The following is a 25,757-nucleotide window of genomic DNA, read 5'->3' on the forward strand; positions in this document are numbered from 1 at the left end:
ACCACCTCGCCAGGGCCCGGGCCTGGGCCCCACGTCACATGTCAGCCTGCCAGCACACGGAAGCTATTACTTACGCTCGCTCCCTGAAGTGACACACCCACACGCTACAGCACAAATCCATCTACAGTCCTTCTGAATATTTTCTGTATTAGACGAAGTCAAGAAACTCAGCTGCCCAGAAAAGCTACCTTCTTACCCCCAGATAAAGCCTGCTTTTGGTTATTGTGGGTTCGGGTCTGCAGCCGGGGAGGGAAGATGCGGGGCAGCATGACCGCGTGCACACAAGCTCTCCGAGAGTGCGCACGAAAACATCTGATCACGGCTCTCTTTGGAGAACCGGAAGTCAGGGTGGAAAGGACACTTATCCTACGGTCTTCTATGCAAGAAACCAGAGACGGATCATCAGGGAGGGAAGCCGGGAAGAAAGAGAAGAGACTGTGGATTGCATACTCTTTGAGTTTTGAGCTGCGGGAACACATCACCTCTTCAGAAAACATTCAAATCAAAATTTGTAAAAGGTGCTTTGTAAAAGTGAAACGAGCAAAATAGCGCGCTATTTTTAGACACAAACGTTAAGACCTGGATCTTATCTTGAGCCTGGGCCGTGTCTAGCAGACAGCGAAGGTAAAGGGAGGTTTTCCCCCTCAAACTTCATGAGGTTAACACGAGGAGATGGTCTCACCTCTGTCCTGGTCCCGTTCGCGTGGAGGTGACAGGATCCGCGAGCCACAAAGCAAGTGCTTCTTGGTGGTCAGAACTGGGTGACTTTAGAAACATCTCAAAATGAGTGAGAAAGCAAACAGACGGTGGCTATCGGAATCTTCTGCTGGGAAGCTGACCCCCCACGGGCTCTCCTGGAGCGAGTGACCCCGTGGGTCGCACGGTCTCCTGGTTTTCTCCCACATTACTCTTCTGTTACACCAAGCCCGGTGAAGGCAGGAGCCCCGACCTCCTCCAAGCCCGGGGTCTAGCTCAGGGCCTGGCACACAACCGTGCCAAAATAATTATGTAAAAGAAGCACTTTTCACGACTTTAAGCTTGTAAAATGAGCTAGAGAACAATTAATAACTTTGTTAAGTATTTAAAAATGTAAGTAACTGGCAAATTAATAGGATAGGAAGAAAATTTTTTTTTTTTAAAGATTTTATTTATTTATTTGACAGAGATAGAGACAGGCAGCGAGAGAGGGAACACAAGCAGGGGGAGTGGGAGAGAAAGAAGCAGGCTCATAGCGGAGGAGCCTGATGTGGGGCTCGATCCCATAACGCCGGGATCATGCCCTGAGCCGAAGGCAGATGCCCAACCGCTGTGCCACAGAGGCGCCCGAAAATTTTTCTTTTTAAGTCACAAATTCACTTGGATGAATTACCTGAACCAGGGAATCTGATTATGACTCTAGATGTGAAGTTCATCAACTGACAGGAACTGAGAGGGGCCCTCAGAAGTCCTGACCATTGTCCCCTTTCTTACCATAATTTTAAAATGAAACCTTGCTTGGAGTTCTTCAGAAGTCACAGAGCTCTGAGCACAATTTAAAAATAAATGTCATGTCTTGTCAACTGGAAACACACAGAACAGAGCGCGACGACTCCTCCGTCCCGCCCCAAGCACTACATGCACATCAACCTTTTTGTCAGTACACCTCCCGCTGGCCGGCTGGGCGGCGTCTAGTCATGTGGCTCCGCGTGCACTCCCAACTCCCGAAGTCAGAGCTAAATGTCACCGGCCAGAGGAGCAGATCAGCAAGGACGAGGAGGGAAAGCCCGGGACATACAGCGAGAAGCCGGGGGGGGGGGGGCTGGGATGTTGAAACTGAAGACAGACGTGACCACTTTCAAGGTGAGAGAGTAAATTCGGACTTCACCAAGGGCAGTGGTTTGACTTCGTCAACTCTTAGCGCTCCTTCCCAGGAAGTACGCGAGGCACAGCAAGGGGGCTCGCCCTCCTGTCAGGAGCGCCCCTCCTCCTCGCTGGTCGATGGACAAACAGAAGCGAGCACAGGGCCTCCACTGTCTGCAGTGACTGTCCCGTAAGGTGGAAGGTGCCGGTAACGACTCGGAAGGAGTGCACGCGAGTCTTCAGAGGAGCGGGCCGCCCTCTGTCGGGATCACTCAAGTAGTGCCATCCGCAGAGTGGACACCGGTCACGGCGCTCATCACACCTCCATTTGGAGAGCGCACGTCTAGGGATGGGCGGCAGAGGAGAGGGTCTCCGGCGAGTGCGGCGAGCACATCCATCCGGCAGACATGGTGTGTGGACCTCATCTGCACTCCCCCACCGGCAGCATGAAAGGGCGAACGGACCCAGGAACTAGTAACAGGCGTGTAGGATTCGCCCTAGATATCAAGCACGTGGATGCCTAGTTTTGGCTGTCCTCGTAGGAAAGGACTCCCAAGGCACCCTAATGGCCCGCCATCCTCCATGCACGGCCCAGCTCCAGCCTTGCCCTCCTGCCTCCCTCCAAACGCACATCTTGTTTCCTGGCCTCGGGGTTGGCCACTGGCCGCTGCCCGACCCCGAGGCTCAGGTCACCTCAAGCCCAGCCCGGCTGCACTCAAGGCCAGCTCGCAGCTCCCACCTGCTCCTTCCCGAGGTCACGGCGCTCCTTCATCGACTGCACGTCTGAATGTTTACTTCCTGGTGGCCGTGCATGGGGGCTGGCTGTGTGAACCCGAGGAGGGTCTCCGTTCTCTACACCAGGTCCCTCCCTTGTGAAGCATGGTGGCACCTCGCCTGCCACACGGGATTGTGGGGAGAACGGTCGGTCGGCCTGGGTGATGTGCTCAGGCCACTGTATATGCCACGGGCCCATGATAAGCGCAGCTACTACCATCGTCACCACTGCTCCCCCACAGGCTTGTGGCCACCTCACTCCAATCCCCCCGCGGGCTCTGCTGATTCGTGTTCTTCATCGTGCCTCTTCGGAAAACCTCCAATGGTTCCCCACGGCCACAGAATTCAGCATGCCTTTCCACCCTCTCCACTTGCCAACACATCTGAGGTCCACTGAGAGCACCATGTCTTCCTTCACCCTAGGTCCCTCGTCCTCAACATCCAGCTCGAGTGACTGCTACCTGCTTTTCCAAAACCACCTCTTCCGCTGGGGCCACAGCGAAACAACCCTTCACAGCGGCCTGTGTGGCTGTGGGCACCCCCAGACCGGTTCTCTATAAGGCAATGTGAGTGCTGGGATGTCAACCATTTCTGGGCCAACACCTGGAAGCCGGGGATGCCTGCTCCCTGCAGCGCTCCCCCCCACCCCCCGCAGGGAAGGAGCTCTGCTCAGAGCCACAGGGGCCGCCTGCTGCTCCCCTCTTCCAGCCGCTGAGCTGCCATCGTCAGCGGGGGTACCCGTACCACAGCCGGGCCTCGGACAGACGCCCCGCACAATGTTGCGCACGAGCACGTGGCCTTCGCGCCTGCGTTACCGGAGGCTGCCCTCTGCAAAAACTTCCTGCTGCAGGAACTAACTCACTGTCCTTGTGCTGCTGGAGGACACACGCCGGCACGCTGCTGCTGAACTGAACCACAGTAAACTTGGCCTCAGGCACAGCGCCGTGAAGAAACACCTGCTTTCGTAGCAAAAGCAACGCTGACCAAGGGTCAGGGAGGAGGGATCCAGGCCCAGCTACGCCACCCACCAGGTTCTTGGTGCCCTTGGCTCTCGAGGTTCTCAAAAGCCCTTAGCAGCTCGGAGACCGTCTCAAGTCTGTGACCCGTGGCCCGGTGGCCCAAGCACCCGACGGCTGGGACAGCACCAAACAGGTGCTCCAGGGGCTACACTGATGGCCATACACCTCTGTACAGAGCAGGAAAGACACCAGAACGACAGGACAGTGACAAGAGCCAACGCCGTGGAGACCATGAAACAGGAGCTCTCCAGGACACGGAGCTGCGCGAACTCCACGCGGCCGAGGCCAGTGGCTCCACCTGAGCTCGGTTCCTATTACAAGTGGTCTCGACCTGCACACACCGCGGGGACAGGCTTGTGGATGCTGCCGGGCAGCCAGCCTTCTCTCTGGAGCGAGAGAAAGAAGTCCTGCTTAGCAGGAGCCACAGACCTGGTGTCCATATGACTTTTAAATTGAAGTATAAAACAGGTCTCTACATAAATCCCCAGTCCTCGTCCCTAATTCAACTGTCAATTAAAACACGGACTGAGGCCACTGCTTCTGAAGCTCAGGTGTGTGGGTTAAGCGTGTGCAGAGCCCAAGGCAGGACACTCTTGTATCCAGGACTTTGCGAAGTTTCCGTCAGCCCAGAAAGGAAGCTGGGTCTGCCGGCTTTACAGAGGGGGACACTGAGGCTGGAGTGGGGGGGTGAGTCACTTGTCCCAGGCCATCAAGTTATCGAAACAGTCAATGACAGCCTCCATGTAAGCCCTGACCTTTTACCTCCTCAGGGGCAAACGCGAAGAAACCGAATTTTGCGAAAAATTTTGACACTGAAAACCACTGAGGCTTCTGATGAGTCACCAGACAATCTACTCTTCCAGGACCACTTCCTCCACCCCAACCCCCCGCCTGGTGTTCTCTCCTGCGGCAAAAGTGTCGTATCCACAGCGCCAGGCATGGCTCTGCGCGCTCCCCTGTGGGAGCCCACGCCAGCCTGTCCCGCTGCCGCCGAGCGGTGACAGACGCACGGGCAGCACCCGGCCACTGGAGCAAAAGCAATGCTGACCTGCCCAGAGGTCCAGAACAACGACGCAATCCGAATTTATCATCGCGTGAATGAAATTTCATGTGGCAAACTCAGTCCCTATTTTACCAAAGTTAAATTCTGAAATGTCACTTTCAAGGCCAGCCGACCACACGTGTCTGCCACAGAACTAAGCTCCGTGCCCACGGGCTGGGAAGACACGGTCCGTGTTCGCAGAGGACAGCCTGAGTCCTGGGGTGAGGTCTGCGTCGGCAGACAGGGTCCGAGTGTGGGGGTGAAGCCCGCGGTGGCAGAGAGGGCTGCGCTCACCTGGTCGCCGGCCAGCGGTGCAAGTCACCGCGGCCCGCCCAGAGGTGGCCCAGGCCACCATGCACTCCCTCAGCCTGTGACTCAGCCACCAACAGTTGTTAGGTGCTTGTTAAGCGCCCGGCTCCTCACAGGCCCTGAGAAGAAAAATAAATGAGAGTCTGTCCTGGAAGACAGGGCTTGTGACCTAGTCAAGGAGGCAAGTAAACACAGCCACTTGAGAGCTGCTGCATTTGAGCCACGAGGAGGGTGAGGAGCTACAGTGAAGGGCCTCAGCCCAGCCTGGTCAACAAAACTGGGGGAGGAGAGGTGTGCGCGGCTGGGAGAGAAGGAGTGGAAATGGCATTCGAGGCCGTGAACAGCATGGAGGAGGCACTGGGGACGCGGGGACGAAGCTTGAGAGATCACAGCCACCCCGTGCTCATCCGGCTGCTTTCATGAGTAACGTTTCCCATGAGCCTCTTCCAGAGGTGGCCTCTGCCAGCCACCCCTACCTGCCAAACTCCACAAGAAGGGGAAGCCAGGAGGAGCGGGGGCCACCCCTGTGCGGCCGGCACCCACCGTCCGTGGACCCAGCCTGCTGTGGCTTCACCATAGAAACATTCACAGAATATTCTTTCCCGGGTCACACAAAAGAAGCTGAAGCTTATACCATCGGGGGCAAATTGCTACATTTTTATGACACCAGTTTATTATACTCTAGACACCCTTGTCCTCCTTCTGCCACATAAAATTCCATACTAACCCGAGAAACTTACTTTGGATGGTTTAAGGTCAAGTTAGATTTTAACCAATACCACCTTTACTAAGGGACTATAATCTTTTTCCGAGATCCAGCCAGATTTACCTCGGGCTAATCTCCCCCAAATTAGCAGCCGGTATCGCAGAAACCGCATCAAAGAGTCAGGAAGCACATCCGGCTTCCTCAGGGAGCCTGGGAGAATCGCTGGCAACCAGATGATGTTTACAAAGCAACAAGGCTCGTTGGACAGACCTCTCTGCCACCCTGACAGAGCCCAGAACAAAACACAGCCGAGCAGGATCAGCACCAAGCAGAACGTGGAAAGGCCTTTATTTGGCTCAAGACGCAGGCCCTTCAAAGAGCGCGTTCCTGCGGGCCTGACATCCGCCTGGCCCCAGAGAGGAAACGCCCCGTCCTTCCAAACTCATCCCGACCAGGACCCGCGCCGGACAGTCTCCTCCTCCACGTTTACTCAGAACTGGGAGAATGTGTGAAAATCTGAGATCGATGGCCAAATACGCGTTCACACACGAAGTCAGGACCACGTAGCGCTCGGGGCCGTACAAACGGGAAAGACAGAGGGACCAGCGAGCCCTTCTGAGACAGACGGGAGTGGGAAGGGAGCAGGGAATGCGCCACGGACGCCATGAAGCCTCCCGCCTGCTCGCGCAGACCCCAGGTCCCCGAGCGTATTTAGTGCCCTGCAGAAGCAACGATCCATCTGGGGAAAGTGGGTCATAGAGCAGATTAATCCCGCTGAAGACTCAGGCGGGGAGAGGCCTGGTTTCGGAGGGTCTATTGAACTAGTTTAATTGTTATGTAAATCGCACGCTCAGCCGCGTCCATGGATCCCCAGTGGCCTATTCATCAGCACGGTTTGCTCTGAAATAAAAACTGAGCAGACCCTCTTTCCTCGCCCCTCTCCCAGCTCAGCCGCCCCCGGGGCCTACATCTCCAGGCTCTTTTCTTCTCTGCGTCTTTGTGGCACCTGCCTACACCAGGTCAGCATGCTTGATACGCAGATGGGCACTCCTGGCACCACGGGAAATGGGGAGAAGGGAAAAGGATCTCTCCCTCCCCACCGGCCGCCAGGCCTGCCACAGCATCCCGTCCCTTCTGGGGCGAAGGCAGGAGCCTCTGAGGTTGTAGTTGGAGTTTTCACAAAGAAAGCGCAATGGAGTTTGGTCAGGGTGTAAAGTAGCCGAGTTATTTCTGGGGGAGAGTTCTTCACGAACTGCAGTGTTATTTGTTCACTTTCAACAAATTTATCTGAAGACCCTGCAAATCAAAAGTGCTAAAGGAAAGTGGCAAGTCTCTGTAGACTCTGGAGAGTGAGCTGCCTGGGTAGGCAAAGAAAGGACCAACCCTGTCCCTGGGTCCAAAGGGGACTCGGCTGGCATTTAGAGCGGAGGACACAGTCCCTCACTCACCCCCCAAACACGGCTGTCCTGTGAGAGGTGGGTAACCCGGCGCACCGGGACCTCTTCTAAGTTTTCCCACTCTGAAAACAATCCAGAAAAAACTAGCAATCACATTTTGCCTTTGGTTACCAGGAGCATTATCTGGTGCTGTCTGCCGTGGACGGGTGGAGAGGTTCCTTCCTGATAAGGGGGAATCACAGAAAGCAGAGCCAGGGGCCAGGAGCTGCCTGCGGGGCCTCCGCCAGCCCGGGGCCTCCCTCCCGCTGAAACCGAAGCGCAAGGCCATGGGGCCGGTGGGGCAGAGGCAGACTCCAGCTTAGGGGCGCAGAGCGGCCCTAACCTCCTCATTTAAACAGACATTAACATAAAAAAAGGCATCTTACAGACCGACCAGAGGGACTCGAATCACCAGCAGTTGTGAAATTACAAATATGCAGCCTCAGCACAGTGCCTTCCTTTAAAAAGGAAGCAGACACGAGGAAAAGACACGGCGTGGTGTTAGCGGGCGTCTCGGTGGCGAGCAGCTGGACGTGGCTTCTCTCCTTCCCACATTTCCGTGTTTTCCAAATTTTCTATAAGCACGGGCCACAGCTACAAAACCGAAGAGTATGAAGCAGTAAAGGAAACTCAGAGCACAGAAGCTAATGAGCACTGTTTGGGGCTTTCTTTTAAAAACTGGCCCCTTCAAAAAGAAACGACACCAAATATTTTTGACTTTCAAGAATTACAGAATGCAGGTTTATAAAATAAACTCCCAAATAAACTTTAGAACTAAAGACTTTGAACTTTCTGCTAATTACCATGTCAGCAGTTGGGAATCTTCTGGAAAAAAATCATTTTGGATAGATGAATTCTCTGAAGAGGTAACTGTCTGCTCCTAGAGGAAGTTACTGACTGAAATTTTCAACCACTTTTTAAGTTACCTTGTTAAAACACATCTTAACCTCCCTGGCCTTGTCGGTGACCGTGAACAAAATGAGATTACCATTTTGAAAACTAAGAGACGAAGCAGAGTTATTATAAAACGCTGACAAAATTACTGATGAGAAAAAGCAAATATGAATGTGTGCATCAGATCTCCACGTGTCGGCATTACAGGTCAGTCCCTCAGAGGTTAGAGGCCGTCAGAAGACAAGAAACTCCGAGGATTAACTATCCCCAAACACGGGCTCAACGTGTCCCTGGGGTTCCCCGTGCTTGCGGATGATGCACGAAAGCAGTGCCGGAACCGCACGGCCCCGAGACGCCGACCAGACGTGCGCAGCCAGGAGGGGACTGTTCAAACCACCACGTCACCTCGGGGTCAACGATGGCGGGGAGGGGACACCCACCGTCTCCTCTGCCACCACACTGGGCAGGGAAGAAGCCCAGATAAACCTTACAGGTCACAGCAGAAACACTTCCGCGCGTGGTTCTCCCCCTCCCGGGCCTTCTAGATTAACAGGGCAGGAAGGGGGGAGGGGAGGAGGGGAGTATGTCATCTAAAAAATACACAGGTACAAACACCACCGATACCTTGAAGAAACGCAAAGTGTGCGAGGAGCGAGAGCCCCAGCTGGGCCCTGAGGAAGTGACGCTGGGATGACCGCATGGAACAAGGTGGACGGTGCTCCAGGCAGGGGACAGCGAGGGCTGAGGAAGAGCTGGTGCGAGAGCAGGGGGCAACAGGGGCAGCAGTGACAGCGGGGCCCGGGCCGCCGAGGAGCTGCGGGCCTACGTGAACACGTATGTTACAGACGCGCAGCGTGTGGAAATGACAGACACAGAACGGGGCGCGGGAGGAGGCCAATCCAGAGATGGAGAGCGGGCGGGGAGGGCTGGGGCTGCGGAGGGAGTGTCGAAGGGGGCCAGAGCTGCGGGGGGCGAACGGCTTCTGGGCCTGGGGGAGGCAGGTGCACTGCCCCACCTCTCGTGGCGGGAAGGGACGGGGCAACTTCCTCACAGGGCAGATTTGGTGGCTCGGTCTGTGCTCCTCCCCCCGCCCCTGCTCAGTTCAAACTGCCCAGCGGGGACCCACCTCAAATCTCACTGGCATTTAAAAAAACAAATCAAAACCAATCTACTTAAGAAAAATTAAATTCATTGGACTGACACAAGTTCATAAATCAAAGTAAATATTAGGGAGAATCTTACAGGCAAGGCCAACACATAAAACAGGCAAAAGAGAAGCTGTTCTGCCCTCCCCCAGGGGAAGCTGGAGGGCTCCTGGGGACAGTCCGACACCCTGGCCTGGAGAGTGAAGTGGACGTCTGTCTTGTGTGTCAGAGGGGCGCACCCCTCCAGCCACAGGCACTTGGCCTTGAAAAGGAGGGGGCAGGGCTTGAGCAGCCACCCGCCCAGGGCATACCTGCAGGAGCCCACGGGGCCCTGGGCACCTGAGGATGCAGATGGGGACAGCCCCGCCCTCCTTCCCTGCTGCCCCACGTTCTGCGCGATTCCCCAGACATGCCGGTCGGGCTCCGCCCTACCTGCTGCTCCCTGTCATCGGCCTGCCTGCAGTCACCCTCGGAGGGCCCCAGAGTGACACCCTCTGTGTGGCTCCAGCCTTCACATCCTGTCGTCCCAGTGGCCTGGTTGTGTGTCTCTCTCGGTACGGTGACCAGGGCCAAGGACAGCCCTGGCACACGCGGGGCTCCCAGCAGCTTGGAGATACAGTCTTTGGGCTCCATTTGGCAGTGGCGGGGTGAGCCAGAGCCCAAGTCTCCTGGGTGCGAGTGGGGTCGGCAAGGAGATGTTCGGCGTGGCTGAGCTTGCCTTGTGTCCTTGGGGCCCACGGGCAAGGGAAACAAGCATGCATGTCCTCCCCAGCATCAGTCTCAGGGGGGCCTGGCCTTCCACAGGCCTGGCAAGCGGCACAAACTGCAGACCAGGGCGTGAGCGGGAGACGGGCAAATGCTGGCCCCCGACGCGAGCTTTTCTGTGGCACGTGGAGGACTCCACTGCAGTCTGCTCTCGGCTCATCAATCTCCAATCGGGGCCCCCGTGACTCACACAGGACTCAGGGGTCCTCCGAGCCAAGACGCTTTCTGCGCTACCACCAAGGCTCCAAGGGCAGGGTCTGGAGCCCACACCGCTCGCCGTCGGAGGAATTTATCCCATGGTATTTTAGGAAGCAAGCAGCAGCCAATTTCCCAAACACACGCATGGATGCTCTCAAAACGGCAATGAGCACACACACACCTTTCCCTACGCCGTTAGGTTTTCTGTCCTCAGGGCCGAGCAGGGCTCCGCTCACAGGCATAAGCTCCGGGACTGTCGCCTGCTGCTTCCCCCGATGAAACCATCGCCCTCATCTACCGTTCTGCAGTCGCAGCGTCTGGAAAGATGAGCTGCAGACGTCTCCAGAGTCCGGAAGGGCCTTCCTGCCGTCAGGGCAGCATTCTGAATCTCAGGGAGCGCCAGCCCCGGCCCAGAGCTCCCCTCAGCGCATATGCTTCATACGGAAGCTTCAGTTTCACACAGAATGAAACAATCGTTCTTAATACTGCTCTGTCCCCAACGCTCAGGTGAACAAAATCCACCCTCGTCTCACGGGCGCCATAAATCTTACGCACGTTTTCTTCCCTGCTGCACCATGACTCAGGCACGGCTGGAAAACCCTGTGAGAGGTGAGGACCCCAGGCCCGGGAGAGGGGGCATCTCTCGTGGGCTCTGAGCAGTTGTCCATCCACCCACCCACCCACCCACACACACACACCCACACACACCCACCCCTCCCTCACGCCCTCAGAGCCAGCCCATCAACCCAGCCCTGCACACTCTCCTGACCTCTCCCCATGGCCATGGCCAGCACTCTGGTCCCCCCCGACCCCCGGTACCTGAGTGTGGCCCCCACGGGGGCCCCACTGGGCATATCACTCCTCTCCTTCGAACCTTCCAGGGGGACCCTGAGGTCCCCTCAATTTCTGGATTCCTCTATCAGAGCAACTCCCCCCCCCCACACAGCTTCTGCACCTGCAGGCCCCACTCCCGGGGAAGTCCCTGTCCTTGATGCTTCCAATCGGAAGCCCCTGCTTGTAGTTTAGATCTTAAAATATCGCTTCCCCAGAAAGGTCCTCCCACCCACCTGTCGAACACGCCCTCTGATTTCCTCACTGCGCCTCCTGAAACGAGAGCACACACTGGCTCTCTGTGACTATGAAGTCTCCCTCCTGATTCACAGAGGCGAAGATAGGGTCTATCCTGCTCCCTCTGCTTTTCCAGCCCCCCAGCACCAAACACACAGGGAGAGTCCACTTGCCAATGAACGTAAAATCGGAGGCCTCAGGAACCACTGGGCGTGGGAGTGTGTGTGGGGGGGGCTGAGAGTGATCTTCCCAACGCCATTCGGGTGCAATATGGAGATGCTGTGGGGGGCACAGAGCGAGGCTCAGGGGAGCCTGGGGATGGGACAAGAACCCAGAGCGCCCTTGGACCAGGCGGGAGCAAAGCAGGCAGAGGTGAAGCTGAGACACGGAGGGGCTCCTGGCAGGCCGGTGCATGAGCTGGAGGGGCTGAAAGGGAGCCAGCCCGCTCAGAGCCAAGAGAAGCAGGGAGTGGTAGGAGGCAGGCTGCAGAGCCAGGAGGCACAATGGTCCAAGCACCAGGGCTGTGAAGAAACAGGTGCAGGTCTATGTCTGATGGTGTCACCTATGACGCAGTCTTTTGAAGTGGAAAATACACACAGTATAAAGAGAAAACTTACAACGGCGTTTATGTAAATTAACGCCCCCACCCCCAACCACTAAAACAGAGGACCGTCTCTGCGCAGGGGGACCGTGAGACAGAACAGGAGCTCTGTGCCTCTGGAAAAGGGACAGAGACATGGTGGCAAAGGTAACTCGTCGTGATGTTTGTCTGCTGAAAACACATGACAAGACGTGAACGAGTACGTCAGTTCTTTGTGGGTCCCAAGCACACGCTAAATTATCTTCTGTACTTGTCTATATTTTTATTTTTTATTTATTTATTTTTTAAAGATTTTGTTTATTTATTCGACAGAGATAGAGACAGCCAGTGAGAGAGGGAACACAAGCAGGGGGAGTGGGAGAGGAAGAAGCAGGCTCATAGCGGAGGAGCCTGATGTGGGGCTCGATCCCAGAACGCCGGGATCACGCCCTGAGCCGAAGGCAGACGCCTAACCGCTGTGCCACCCAGGCGCCCCACTTGTCTGTATTTTTAAACGCCTGGACATATGTACAAATTACTGAAGCAGATCTGGCTTCCATCCCCAACTGCGCACTGCTCCTCTGTGCACTGCAGCAGGGGTGAGCTGGCTGATGGGAGGCTGGCCTCCCTCTCAGTGTCCAGCCCCAGTGCGAGTGGGCTCTGAGCCCCACGAAGGTGATTCAAACGATTGAAGGGAAAAGCTGAGTTCGTCTTTTCAAATCCCCACCCTCTGGGCAAGCAGCTCAGAGAAACACTGACTATTCCGCTCTGATCGTGCCCCCTTAGGAGCCCCGAGGGACCCTGGCCTGCCCAAGCCCGTTCTTCAGCCATCGCAGGATGACGGCCACTCTCGGCTACGCCCTGTCAGTGACTGGCACCTCTGCTGGAAGTGGAGGGCCAGGCTACTCCACTGGGACCGGCTCCAGACCCTGCAACAGCTTCCTTGCCACTTCCGACACCCAGATGCGTCAGAGAGTAAAGCAGTCCCCCCCCCCACGGTCAGATGACGGCAGTGATGGTGATGACGTGGACCTGTGGCGAGTGCACCTGTGCACCAGACACCGAGGTCGGCACTCTGGCATGTCACCTTTGGGTCTCATAAATACCCAGCAAGTCGGCAGTGTGCCCATTTTACAGATGAGGAAAGAGGAGCTTGAGGTCAGCACCTGCCCAAGGGCACCCAGCTGAGGAGTGATGACTTAGGCCTTTTATTTTTTTAATTTAATTTTTAAAAATAATTTATTTATTTTAGAGGGAGTGTGAGCGCGAGTGGGAGGAGGGACAGAGGGAGAGAAGGAACCTAAAGCAGGCTTCCCGCTGAGCACAGACCAAATATAGGGCTCAGTCCCAAGAACCTGAAATCGTGACCTGAGCTGAAATCAACAGTCAGATGTTTAACCGACTGAGCCACCCAGGCGCCCCAGACACACACCTATTAATCGCTAAGCTTCTATCACCTCTGATCATGTCTTCTGCCACGTTGTTTCTGCATTCAGACCTCTCCTGTTTGCGTCTTTATTCATTCCTCCACCAACTTATAAGGTGCCAACTACGTGCCCAGCCTGGGGTCACTGGGTGGTGCTGGGGTTACGGCAATAAGCAAGGCACGGTCCTGCCCCCGACACCACAGCGTGTCAGATAAACAGACCACCAACCCTACAGTAACAGTGGGATGGTGAGACCGGGGGCGCTGGGGGTGTGCGGCCCACAGGACTCACCCTGGTGAGGCACCAGGAAGACTGCCCAAGAAAGTGGCTTCTGAGCAGCGAAGCTACATTTACTCTGAAACGTAAGCCTTCCTTGGGCTGCAAACAAGAATGGAGCCCACCATCATGGTATTCATTCTGCTATCTGGAGGTTCTAGCAAATTCAACAAGACAACAAAAAGAAATGAGATAAAAAAAAAAAAAAAAAGAGAGATCGGGGACGCCTGGGTGGCTCAGTCGGTTGGGCGTCCGCCTTCCACTCAGGTCATGATCCTGGGGTCTTGGGATCAAGTCCCACATCGGGCTCCCTGCTCAGCAAGGAGCCTGCTTCTCCCTCTGCCTGCTGCTCCCCCTGCTTGTACTCTCTCTTTCTCTGATGAATACATAAAATTTTTTTTTGAAAAAGCGGAAGAAAAAGACAAAATAGTCATCATTTGCGGATGAAAGTCTGACCTAGAAAATGCATGCAAAAAGTCAATTTAAAAACAGTTAGGAGAAATGGTAACTGTGACTGGATACAAAATAAACGTTTTATTCCAGCACTGAATGGCAAAAATTACTTATTAACTACAGAAAGAAAAACAGTAACTCTCGGGTGGAGAAGCCCCGTCAATACCTACGCCAAGTGATGGGTATGAACTTCACCAGGAAGGGGAGAGCCAGACCCGGGAGGTGCCCTGAGAGGGGTGAGGTCCTCCCGCCCACATTCCAGCCCGGGATCCCCACCCGGAATCTCACCATCTCATCAGGACTCCGTCTAATCAGACAAATCTAATTTGAGAGGCATCTGATAAAATGGCTGTCCTGTTCTGTTGTTTTTTTTTTTTTAAATGTCAAGGTCAATACAAAGAAAGGCCAAGGAGCTGTCCCAAAATAAGGAGACCAGAGGGGCTCCACGCTGGACAGGATGCTGGACGCTGCCAGGACGCTCCCAGGGCAGCTGACAGCGCTGGTCCCCGGGCTGTGGGTTAGAGAGCAACACCAGAGTGAGGTCTGGTTTCCTGAACTTGGTAACCAGGCTGGGTTATCCTTATTTTAAGGAAACATTCACTGCAGTACTAAGGAAAAAGGGGGCATTGCACATTTAACTGACTCTTAATAGCACATACACACACAGGGAAATACTAACGCAAATATGGCAGAATGTTAAAAATTGGTGAATTGGGGCCGAGGACAGGAGTTATTTGAACTAGTCTGAACGAGTCTTGCAACTTTTCTGGAAGCTTGAAATGTTATCAAAGTGTAAAATTTAAAAACTAAATTAGTATTATAAAGCCCAGACCAGCAAAAAGAAAAGAAACACACACACACAGCCCACCTTTCCTACATGGAAACACTAACCCTTTAAAAAATAATAACAGAAAAAAGATCTCATTCATACTGACCATCCCCAAGACAAATATATGAAACACCTAGAATTAAACATAACATATTAAGACACGTGGGAGCTCCATATAAAGAAAGCCAGTGATACAAAGGTGGGGATCAAGCTCAGTAAATGTATCACTGACGTGGAGGAAGGTGTATGACCTAGGGCAGGGGTGTGTGCGCTGTTTCCATAAAGGGCCAGACACCAAATATTTTAGGTTTTCAGGCCACACCATCTCTGTCTCAACTAAGCAGCCAGAGAGACCATGTAAACCAGTGAGCGTGGCCGTGGCCGTGTTCCCATAAAACTTTATTTATAAAAACAAGAGTCTGGTGGGGCGTGGCCGGATCTAATTGTGCTGAGACCGGCTAACTCTCTCCAGAGCGCTTCCTCTTCTTCCTGGACACATGGCCCTCCTTTGGAGCGGCCCTGCCCTGAGCTCTGATCACTGGCACACAAGCAGAAGTGGGACCCGCACCTTCCAGGCCGGGCCCGTCAGCCTTCCTCCACACGACGAGCTACCAACGGTGGGGTCACCAGACGGTGCCAGCCTGGGTCCCTGACTCACCATCCGAAGGATGCGTTTTCTGACCACTGATCAGAAACACTGATTCCGGACCTCCCGTGACCAGATGTTGGCACCGATCTATTACAATAAGCAGCAAACACAGACGATTGGGCATATAAGTCAACATCCACTCAACAAACGCTCAGTGCCCTCCAGGTGCCAAGCACTCTGCCGGCACCGGGAACACAACACTGTGTGGACAGCTCGGCCCTGCTCTCGTGGGACCTGCAGCTCCCTGAAGGGGGGGATGTGACCCACCGTCACACCACAGAATGACCGGGCACGCTGACAAGCGCCACCCAGTATGAGCAGGTGTCCGTGCAGACACCACACAGGACAGGCAGACACACAACACGCACGCGCCTGCTCCTAAAGGAATCTTTAAAAGCTGTGAGTACGCGGTACTCCTATTACGGAACTGGACTCAGAAGCAACCCATCGGTAACTAATATACACATTAAGTCCAGGGCTAGAAAGGGCCACTGAGTTTTAAAAAAATTTCTCCCTGCAGCAGCCAATGCGTCTCTTCTCTTTATTACCCACAGGAATCATCTCTTGGGTCCCCTACTTCTTTCCTGGGGCTTCAAGAACTAGGGTGATAAAGGGGAGAATGGAAACCGTCCATGCTCGCTTATCTGCAGTCCGGAGTAGTAGAAACTGAAGAGAATGACCAACCTATTCAGACAGAAGACATTTCAACAAGCATCTTTCCAGAGGGCAAGGCCGGCTGCTTCCTCGCCTCACACCATGGAACCGCAGGGGGTCTGCCTGAGCCCCAGCCCCAGGCCGGACCTGTCCGTCTTCCTCACCTCGAAGCATAAGGCAGAGAGTAACACTTGGGCCTCGGAGGTGAGTGGGGTAAACCGAGGCAGCGGCCACAGCCAGGTGCTGGGGATCCAGACTTGAAACGTCTGTGAGCCCATCAGCTCATGTTATTTAAACTTAAATGAACTTTCAGACTAAAAATTAAAAATCGAGTTCTTAGCCGCATTTGCAACGCTCAGCAGCCACACACGACTAGCGCCCCCGTCCTGGACGGCGCAGCCAAAGAACATGTGTGCGACTGCAGAAAGTTCTCGACTCTCCACAAGATCTCCCGTGGGCTAACTCAAGGGTTAGTAGGTGCCGAAAATCCGTTCATACTCCCATTTGCAGAGAAAAATACAATTGCTAAGAAAGCCAGATATTCGGTAGCCTTCTTGCACGCTAGGCGCCGGGGCAGGGCTACAGACGTTCCTAGTGAATAGGGAACCCAACCAAAGGGGGGCGGATCTTCTTCAGGGAAAGATGTTTTCCTCAAGCTGTGATGAGTCACTGTTCCCAGATTCAGAGAGTACCTGCCAAGCTGACCGGGTATATTTATGTCCCCAAGGGTGTAGGTGCAGGAATACAAACCTCTCCTGTTCATGTAACATCACAGCCTGCAACTTGTCTGCTCTGCCCTCAGATTCCACGTTCCCGTTCTTTCTAATCAGCTTTGAAGGGTCACTGGGTGCACAAGCCAGTTCTCACTGACTGTGCTGCAGCCATAGCTTCGTGGTAGCATACAGAAGGATCCCAAATTTCACCAGTAAACTGCAGCCAAATCATGTGACAGGAGGGAGTTTTCCTGGGAAGGTTGTCGGTGGACAACTGGTCCGGTTGCTGCCCGTGCGTGTGCACGAGCTCCCTGAGTCACACGCGGCTCACCCGTCCCGGGCGCGAGCAGGCCTCTAGCGGGCGTCTTCCCGAGCAGCTCGCTACGCCACTCATTGCCACGGACGCCCCGCATCACGTCCACGTAACCCACCTTACATGAGGACTTGGCACAAAACCCCAACTATGAAAGTTCTGAAACCCAGAAGATCTGTGCAAGGGAGCAGTGCGAATGTGTGGGAAGGGCCGGGGAGGAGTCGGAACATACTTGCTGTTTCTACTGTCCATTTGGAAAAACAGTAAGTACTTTGTGTTCTTTTGATACAAATCACAAAAAGCGAAGCTGCTTTAGACTAGACGAAGACCAGTTTTATCCTCTGTAATACTGGTTTACCATGAGGAGGGAAGAGAGAGACATCCACTGAGGAAAACAGGAGACTGCGGAGGGAGGGAATGTTTATGTTTACCAAAGCGGCAGAGTTTTTGAGAAGTGTGCTCAGAAGGGTTTCAAAAGAAATCCCAAACAGGGACTATTTCCATAAAAACATGTCTACTTTGTCACTGACACCCCTTGAGGACTCTCGAAGTTCTGGCCCAGCTCCTTGTCTGTGCCTGCTCCTGGGGACCCCACTCCCGGGGCCGAAGGGAAACAGCGAGGCTGTGACCTGGGAGCCAGCGAGGAGGAGGGATGGGGGTGGCTCTGCCCTACCTGCTCACAGGAAAATAGCAGAAATTACTACAGGCCGGACAGCCCCATCCAAAGTCATTATGCACTCACCGCACATACGAAAAAAAAAAAACAAAAAACTAAATTGTAAGCCGAATTATGTTATGAGGTACTAATAAGGCCAATGACTACATCATATGACTTTTTAAATTTCTATAAAAATATACTGTCATTTCAACTTCTAAGGCAAATTTCAAAATTAAACTATATCAAAATGCCTGATCCTTTCAAAGATCTCTGTTTTCAAAAACATGATTTGTTGAGTTCGAGGGGGATCAAATTTACCAACTCAAAGATAAAATATGCTTTTGTTTATATAATAAGACATACTGATGTTAGAAGATCTGCATAATTCAATCAATATTTCCCCCAATAATCAATGTATGAGGTCACAAACCCACGCATGGGTAATAAAAGATTTATTCAGAATGCAAGACACAGTAATGGATTTTAACCAAACAGAACAAAAAGTCCACTGATGACATTTTCAGGTCCCACACCTCAAGTGACTTTTAAGAAACCACTGCCTGTCCAGTGTTGGTGAGGCATCAAGGAATGGCACCCACCATCACCTGAAAGGCCACTAAAAGAGCCCTCCCTCTCCCAGCCCCGTAGCTACGCGAGGCTGGACCTTGACCCCGTGCTTAGCCGAAAACTATCACCGCAGATGAAAGGCACAGGCAGCCATGAGAGTCCAGCTGTTCTCTGCAAGCCAGACACGAAAGACGGACAAAAAACAAATACCCTCTTCTAAGTTTCTTTGTTTGGGGAAATATGGCGATTTCATCACAAACAATTACTCCTGAGATATGTCACTACTGCTATTTTTGAATGGGTTCATAAGTACGTGTATTTTAACTGCTGGGTTCTAACGTCTACCGCGGCGAGTGCGACAGACAAACCCCACGTGAACAGAAGCTCTCTGGGGTCCCCAGTAACTGGTGTGAAAGGGCTCTCGGGCCCAACGCCTCGAGTCTTGCTGAAACAGACAAAGGCAGGGGGTGGCTGGAGGGAAGAGGTGGCGGGCCACCGTTAGCACTGTGGGGAGCTGGGCCGAGGGGCAGCGGCTGTGGCTTCCAGCAGCAAGGCGACGCAGTCCGAGCCCCGCTCTGCACACACGTGTGCTGAAGGACAAGCGCCCCAGACGAGCTTGTGCCTTTCTGGGCATGGTTAAACATGTCACCGATGACTAAGGGGGAAAAGTTTCTTCTCCATCAAACCACATCTACAACACCCATCCCTTTTCCGTGTGCCTCCCGGAAAGTATTCGCAGGAGCGAAGCCACACATTTCAATCAGCTCATGATTTAGTGCCGGAACTGTTATGTCCAAGGACAGGGAACCCGCACTAACTCCTCTCATCCTGCTGTCGGCCTCCCAAAAGCTGCCGGCGGGCCCTAGGGGCAGAGGCCAGCCACACCTGCAGCGCCCTCACAGCCTCTGTCCGGGCTCCCGGGCAGCTCGCGGCACGCCCTCGTGGCTTCCCTTTACACGGTCACAAAATACGTTTACACCCAGGGATTCCATTTTCTGTCCTTTTAATCCACCAGGAACCTTTTACCAGAAAACCGGAAACTTGAAAGAAGTGATAGCGGTACTGAACGTTAACCACGAAACCTCCTAGCGAGTCACAGTGCAAGGGCCTACTTCCAGGAAATCAAAGTAAAAGCATTTCTATAATCCTCTCATTTTAATATGAAATGCTTTAAATGTAGGGTAATTATGGAGATGAGGCACTGCTGTAATTTGAGTTGTCACTAATTTACCAAGTTTATCCCCTGACATTCACAAGATGCAAAAACAGCAAATAGTAAATTACTGTATCTCCAAATCAAAAGCTTTCGTTCCATCTCAGCACATAATTTTAAACAGAGCTGTCTTTTTCTAAAGCATGAACAGTGAGCATCATTAAAACTCGATCCACCGTCTTCCTTTATCCACAACAAAGACTCTCCTAAACTTACTATAAAACCAATTCAGCACATACGTCATGATAAATAACATCCTTCTCATGGACTGATTTCTAAAATGCCATATACGTTTTCCCATAAGGGTGATAAGCCCAAGAACCTCAGCATGAACTAAATGCTGGAAAGGGGCCCATGTTTTCATCAACAAAGATTCAACGTCCTAGTTTCCCATTCGCTACACTCCCATAAACCTTTTGAAAGTAAGCGTTTCAGAAGACGACAGAGTAACTTTGGACGAATGTATGTGACCCACAATAACCGTCAACGAGCAAGAAAACCAGGATATTTAGGGAAAATGCACATTCCGGGTTTGGCCACGCTCTCCAGACACGACGCAGCTGAACCCACCGCTTCCTTTCCTTCGCCTGAGCGGCTCCTGCTCCCAGGGTCCCAGCCTCTTCACGCGCATTTCTCATTTCTCCAGCTTGCAGGTCCAAATGGGCACCAGACCAGAATGCTTCTTCCTCAGAGGCTCTTCCGGCTACTGCTCTTCTCTCCAGCCCAGGGCCGCCCAGGCCAGGTCCCCTGGCAGGCGGGCTCCAGCCCAGCCCAGTGCCCCCCACCCCGCCACCGTGCACACGGGGCCAGCACAGCCCCCCTTCTAGGCCACTGGAAGCAGGCTGAGCTGACACCCTCTCTGGTCCCCAGTGCAAACCCCCCACGGCGCGCAGGCCCACTCCTGGGCCGACCGGCCACGACCCAGTGACGGCTGCCCAGATGCTGCTGTCTTCACCAAGTCTGGGGCCATTTCCAAATAATTTCAAAATGACTTCAATCTGATAACTACTTGCGTGACGGTTAGTAACTAATTCCACACTTTTCAGGTGACCAGTTGGGAGAGCACTGGGAAACGGTACAAAACAAACACGTATGTAGTAAAACGCTGTGGGGTCACAGTTAGTCACTTTCCATCACGGTCCACACGCGGAAGCCGGGATCCCTGCCACGGCCACTCTCCACATGTCCTTCAGAGGGTGGAGTGTGGCCCTTCAGAGGACAAGATGAACGGCCACGGGACAGGCAGTAATCACCTGACAGACCCGGGCAAGGACCGTCAAAAGGTGCTAAGGGAGACAGACAGACATCTCTGCTTCCTGACAGACACATGCTCTAGCGCCTTTGAGGCAGTTTCTGGCAAAAAAAAACCCACATCAAACCTGAGTCTGATCAAATATCTAGGTCCCACAACCAATTCACAATAAGTGGACACCCTGGGAATCCAATCCGTAAGCACAGAGGATGGAGACTATACTGGACAGGTAACCTGTCTCTTCATCGAGGAAAAAAAAGAGACAGATGGAGCCTACAGATGACAAGAGACGTAAGTGACACCAACCAATCACGCTGTCTGCACCTGATTTAGTTCCTGACCCAAGTAAACACGCCGTAAGAAAAGACCTTCATGAGACAGCAAGGGAAATGCAAACACTGACTGCAGATTTGATGACGGTAAGAAATTATGATCAACTTCGAGGATGTGATCATGACATTGTGGTTAGGTTTCTTAAAAAAAGGATCTTCATCTTTTACTGAAGTGTTTACACGCAGAATGACATGACATCTGTGATCTACTTCCAGGTCACTGGGGGCTGGAGGAAAGATGAGTGGGGACAGAGGTAAAGCAAGCTAGGTCCCAACACGCTAGCCATCGATGCCAGGGACAGCTACGTGCAAGTTCACTGCTCTATTTTTATGTTTGAAATTTTCTGTAACAGAAAGTGTTAAAAAAGAAAAAAAGAGCCACGCTCATCACAGAAAGTCTGGGAAACACAGAAAAGTAAAAAGAAAAGAAAGAATCCCATGACCTTACCACGCACAGAGGCTACCGCAAACAGAAGTCTTGTCTTTACTGTAATCAATCAAGCAGTCCATGTTTATTACAAATGTGTTTAAAAAAAAACAAACACCCAGAAAAAAAGATGGAAGAGCAAGTGAGGGGCTGTGTAAGGGCCTGTTTCTGTGTAGTTCACACATAACACATAACATGTCCATCAAATTCCAAATTTGATGGTATAAAGAACTACAGACACAAACACGAGCCACACCCGCCCGTAAAACCGGAGAGGGCGGTCCACATGTCCCAGGGCAAAGCTGACTCGCCACCTCAGAAAACCACGTGAAACCGATGACATTGCTTTCCCTGCGGAAGCTGCAAATTCATTCAGTTACTCATATGTTCATTCAACAAGCACAACTCAGTTGTGCACCCCCTGCCAGCCGGTTGCTGCCCTGTGTCTCCAGTGAAAGAGAACTATTCTCGGCCCAGCCCTCAGGGAGCTCATGGGCTGGCAGAAATGCCAGACTCGCGGCCCAGGAGGCTTTGCAGAGCCAAGTGAGGCAAGGGCTGAGTTATAACTAACGTGCACTTCCTTCCCTGGGAGCGTCCAGGGGACTCAGCACAGTGCGGCCATACGGTCGGAGAGCAAGATCAGCTCTGAATGTGTCACGAGGAATTGTCTTCCCGTCAATAATTCAAAAATATTGAAGTTTTAGGAAGATATACTTGTAGTAATAAATGGGGATAAATTCTGGTATTCCTCTTACGCACACACTTTCTTGAGTAGGGAAGGAGGAGGGAGGAACGGCACAGTGGGAGCTGTCCCACATACTGGGAGTGGTGCGTGCCATGTCTCCCAGTACGGATGTCACCCATCGGGAAACGGCGCACATATCACCACAATGCAAAAAAAAAGCTCCAAGGCTTAAGCACCTCACTCCACTAAGTGCAAGCAGAGCCAAGTCCACGAAATGCCCAGTACAATAAGAATTTTAAATTTACGGTAAAGAAATCCATAGCTTCAAATATTAATAGCAAAACCACATACCAACGCCTGAGAGGAAACGGGCAGTAATTACTGCCTTTCTTTCAAAGTCAGTAATGAATTTCCCACTTTGGAGTGACAAAAATGTACACATTCAACTTCCTTGCACTGAATTCATTAAAATTTCCTGATTGCTTTCCACCTGATAGGCCAAAGACAGCCCTGACCTAGCGCTAAAAAGAAGTTTACAACATCCCATTCCATATATGGGACTACTCAGGTTTACGCTCTGTAAAACAGAAAAAAACGTAAACCAGCTCAAACCACTAAATGTGTTAGTCAACAGGCTTTGCCAGTATTCAGAAGCAAACAGGGGAAGGGAGACACAGACCCCCCCCGTTTCTCCTTCTGCCCGTGTGCTCTGTTCTCATGAATTTTACATCACTGTCTACGTGGAGACTGCTCAGAGAAGGCAAACACAGGCACAGTGGCGCAAAGAGCACGGTCAGAGAGCGGGCAAGTGCTCGGGCTGTCGGCCACAGCACAGCGCTCGGCGACGTGCCCACCCAGACGGCAAGCCCCTTGAACACGAGCCTGCCAGGGCCGCCCACAGCCACAACACGTTATAAACGGCGGACCCGGTACTGGCCTATTCAGCGGACGACGTGAGGCCTCGGCGGGCCGGCATTCCTTCCCTGCGTTAGAGAAGCTACTCTGTGCTCCGGGGTCAGTCCGCGAGGCCCCGGTCAGGAGCGCACCCACTCAACGGCTGGGCAGGGAGCTCCGAAAATCCACTGAGTCATGTGAAGGGGCATTAGCAGAACAGGCCTCTAAGAGCCCGGGGGCAGGGAGGGGACGAAGCTGTTTGGCTTGTCACTTTCTCACGAGAGCGGAGTGACTGGCGCTGAAACGTATTTCACGGCCTCGAACAGAGACTGAGCAGGTTACGGAAAACAGAACAAAGTAGTAATGCAAGTCGGACAGAATAACTTTGTTTCTTACCGACCCCAATTTTACCGAAATGCATACCTTTCACGTTTGTAAAATAAAGGTATGCTCTCCCTCTCACACCCTAAGCGGGATTGAGTCACTGTTGGTGTTGCACGGGAAAACCATTCGATACAATATTTACAACCAAACAACACACCAAGACCCTAGGGAGGGGAGAAGTTTACTGAAACAAGCTTCGGGCGCTGGGAATCACCCCAGCAAAAATCCCCGGGACTCTCTCATAAAAGAATAATGCGACCGTCAGAGACAAGTCTGGAACAGGAAACCCATTGGAGAAATATAAACACTAGTGAGGGGTTAAAGGCACTTACTACACAGAAACAGAAAGTGCCCAACAAGGAAGCAGGGTAGTTAAATAGGCTTTCTCCTGATCAATAGATCTTGAGAAAGCAAGGATCATAGGGGCACAGACCATGGGGGAGAAAAGTGGACAGAGGAACCAGAACACAAGGGAACATGAGTGAATGTCCCTAAAAGCACCCACAGGGCATCCGTGGCCCAGCCAGCCCTAGGGCTGCCTTCTCCCTGCCCTGGCCCCCATGCCCTTCTGAATCCCCTTCCCGCCCAGGAATCCCAGCTGTGGTAGGAAGGCCTGACTGCTGGGTACCACTGTCCTGTCCCAGGAGCTTCGTTTTCAGGGGCACTAACCAGAGAGCACTTCCTGTCCTGGCCCACTGCCCACGGGATGGGAACGTCCCTTCCGGGCCCAAGTCACTGCCATTGAGACCTGGCCCCTACTGCGGGGAGTTGGGGGCACACCTCCCAGGCTAAAACCACCTGATGCTATCGTTCTCAGGAGTGTGTGCAGGGGCGACCCTGGGATTCAGACCAGGCGGGTAGTGGGGAGACCCTCGGGACCCAGGCTGGGCGAGGATCAGGGGGGTCCTCCGATCCAGGCCTGGCAGGGGCAAAGGCGACCCTTACGGTTCAGGCCAGGCGGGGCCGGGGAAACCCTCGGAGCCCAAGGCCCGGGCAGGGTGGAGGTCGGGAGAGGACCCGGTGTCCAGGTAGAGCACAGATCGGAGTGGCTGGGTCGGAGGGCGTCCCTAAGGCCCAGGTTGGGCGGGGTCGGAGGCGTCTCCGGTGTCGGGCAGGGCGGGGTCGAGCCAGGGGTTGGGGTGACCCCAGGGTCTAAGTCAGGTTAGGGATCCGGGGGGTGGTCGGCCCCGGGCCAGGGTGACCTCCGGATCCAGGCCGGACCAAAGGCCGAGAATGACCCCGAGTCGGAGTCGGACCGAGGATCCGGGTGACCCCGGTGTCCAGGCCGAGCCGGGGGACCGGAGGTGGCCCCGGATCCAGGCCGGGCGAGGGCCGTGGCACTTACTGTTTGGGCAGCTGCAGGGCGGGCGCGCCGCGCCGCTGGAAGGCCCCGTCCACGAAGACGCCGTTCTTGCCGAGACAGCGCAGGTAGAAGTGCGGCTCCTGGAAGGTGAGCTGCAGGTGGCGCCGCGAGATGAAGCTCGACAGGCCCATACTCAGGTCCACCGAGCCCTGCGACGAGTTGCGGCCGATGGTGACGCTGGGCTGCCGCATGAGGAACTCGAACTCGCGGCCCTCGAGGCGCGCCAGCGCGGGCCCGGGGCTCCGGCGCACCGAGGCGGCCGCCGCGGCCACCAGGGCCTCGCCCGCCGCGGCCCCCGCGCCTGTGCCCGCCGCCGCCGCGCCGCCCGCGCCGCCCGCGATCTCGCCCCCAGCGCCCGCGGCCCCCGCGATCGCGCCCGGCAGCGGCGGCGGCGGCGGTGGCGGCGGCGGCGGCGGCGGGGGCTGGGCGGGCGGCGGCGTCGACGGGGCGGCGGGCCCGGGCGCGGGGGCCGTGGGGGCCGCGGCGGCGGGGAAGGCGGCGGCGGCGGCGGCGGCGGCGCACAGCACGGGGCTGCAGGGCGCCGAGCGCAGCGCCAGCAGGGCGCGGGCCCCGCTGTCCTCGCCGACTTCGGCCATGTTCGCGCAGCTCCGAGCGGCCTCCGGCGGCGGCGCGGCGGCGGGGGGCGGGGCTCCGCGGGGCGCGGGCGGGCGCGGCATCCCGGACCGGATCGCGGCGGAGCGGAGCCGGAGGCCGAGCGCGCGCGCGCCCCGCCCGCCGGCACTCCCGGGGCGGGCCGGGGAGGTGTCCACAAAGGCGGTGCGCTGCCCTTCCCCCCCACCGCCCCCAGCTCCTGCCGCGTCCTGGAGGGGCCGGGGAGGAGAACCCCTGAAAGTCTCACTGGGGAGTTTTTGCTCCCGGGTCCCTGGGGACAG

At 54.4% G+C, this 25,757-nt stretch overlaps 1 protein-coding gene across 1 annotated transcript in view; it reads right to left on the reverse strand.

Moving 5' to 3' along the window:
• The window catches only part of FOXK1 (forkhead box K1), a 70,567-nt gene extending 45,107 nt beyond the window's left edge, over positions 1 to 25,460 (reverse strand). Inside the window, exon 1 of the mRNA XM_048224642.2 lies at positions 24,847 to 25,460. Within this exon, the coding sequence (XP_048080599.1) occupies positions 24,847 to 25,460 (614 nt within the window). The remainder of the gene's footprint in view (positions 1 to 24,846) is intronic.
• Between the last annotated feature and the right edge of the window lie 297 nt (positions 25,461 to 25,757).

Source organism: Ursus arctos, unplaced genomic scaffold (assembly GCF_023065955.2).
Source record: "Ursus arctos isolate Adak ecotype North America unplaced genomic scaffold, UrsArc2.0 scaffold_2, whole genome shotgun sequence".
In the NCBI taxonomy this organism is placed as follows: domain Eukaryota; kingdom Metazoa; phylum Chordata; class Mammalia; order Carnivora; family Ursidae; genus Ursus; species Ursus arctos.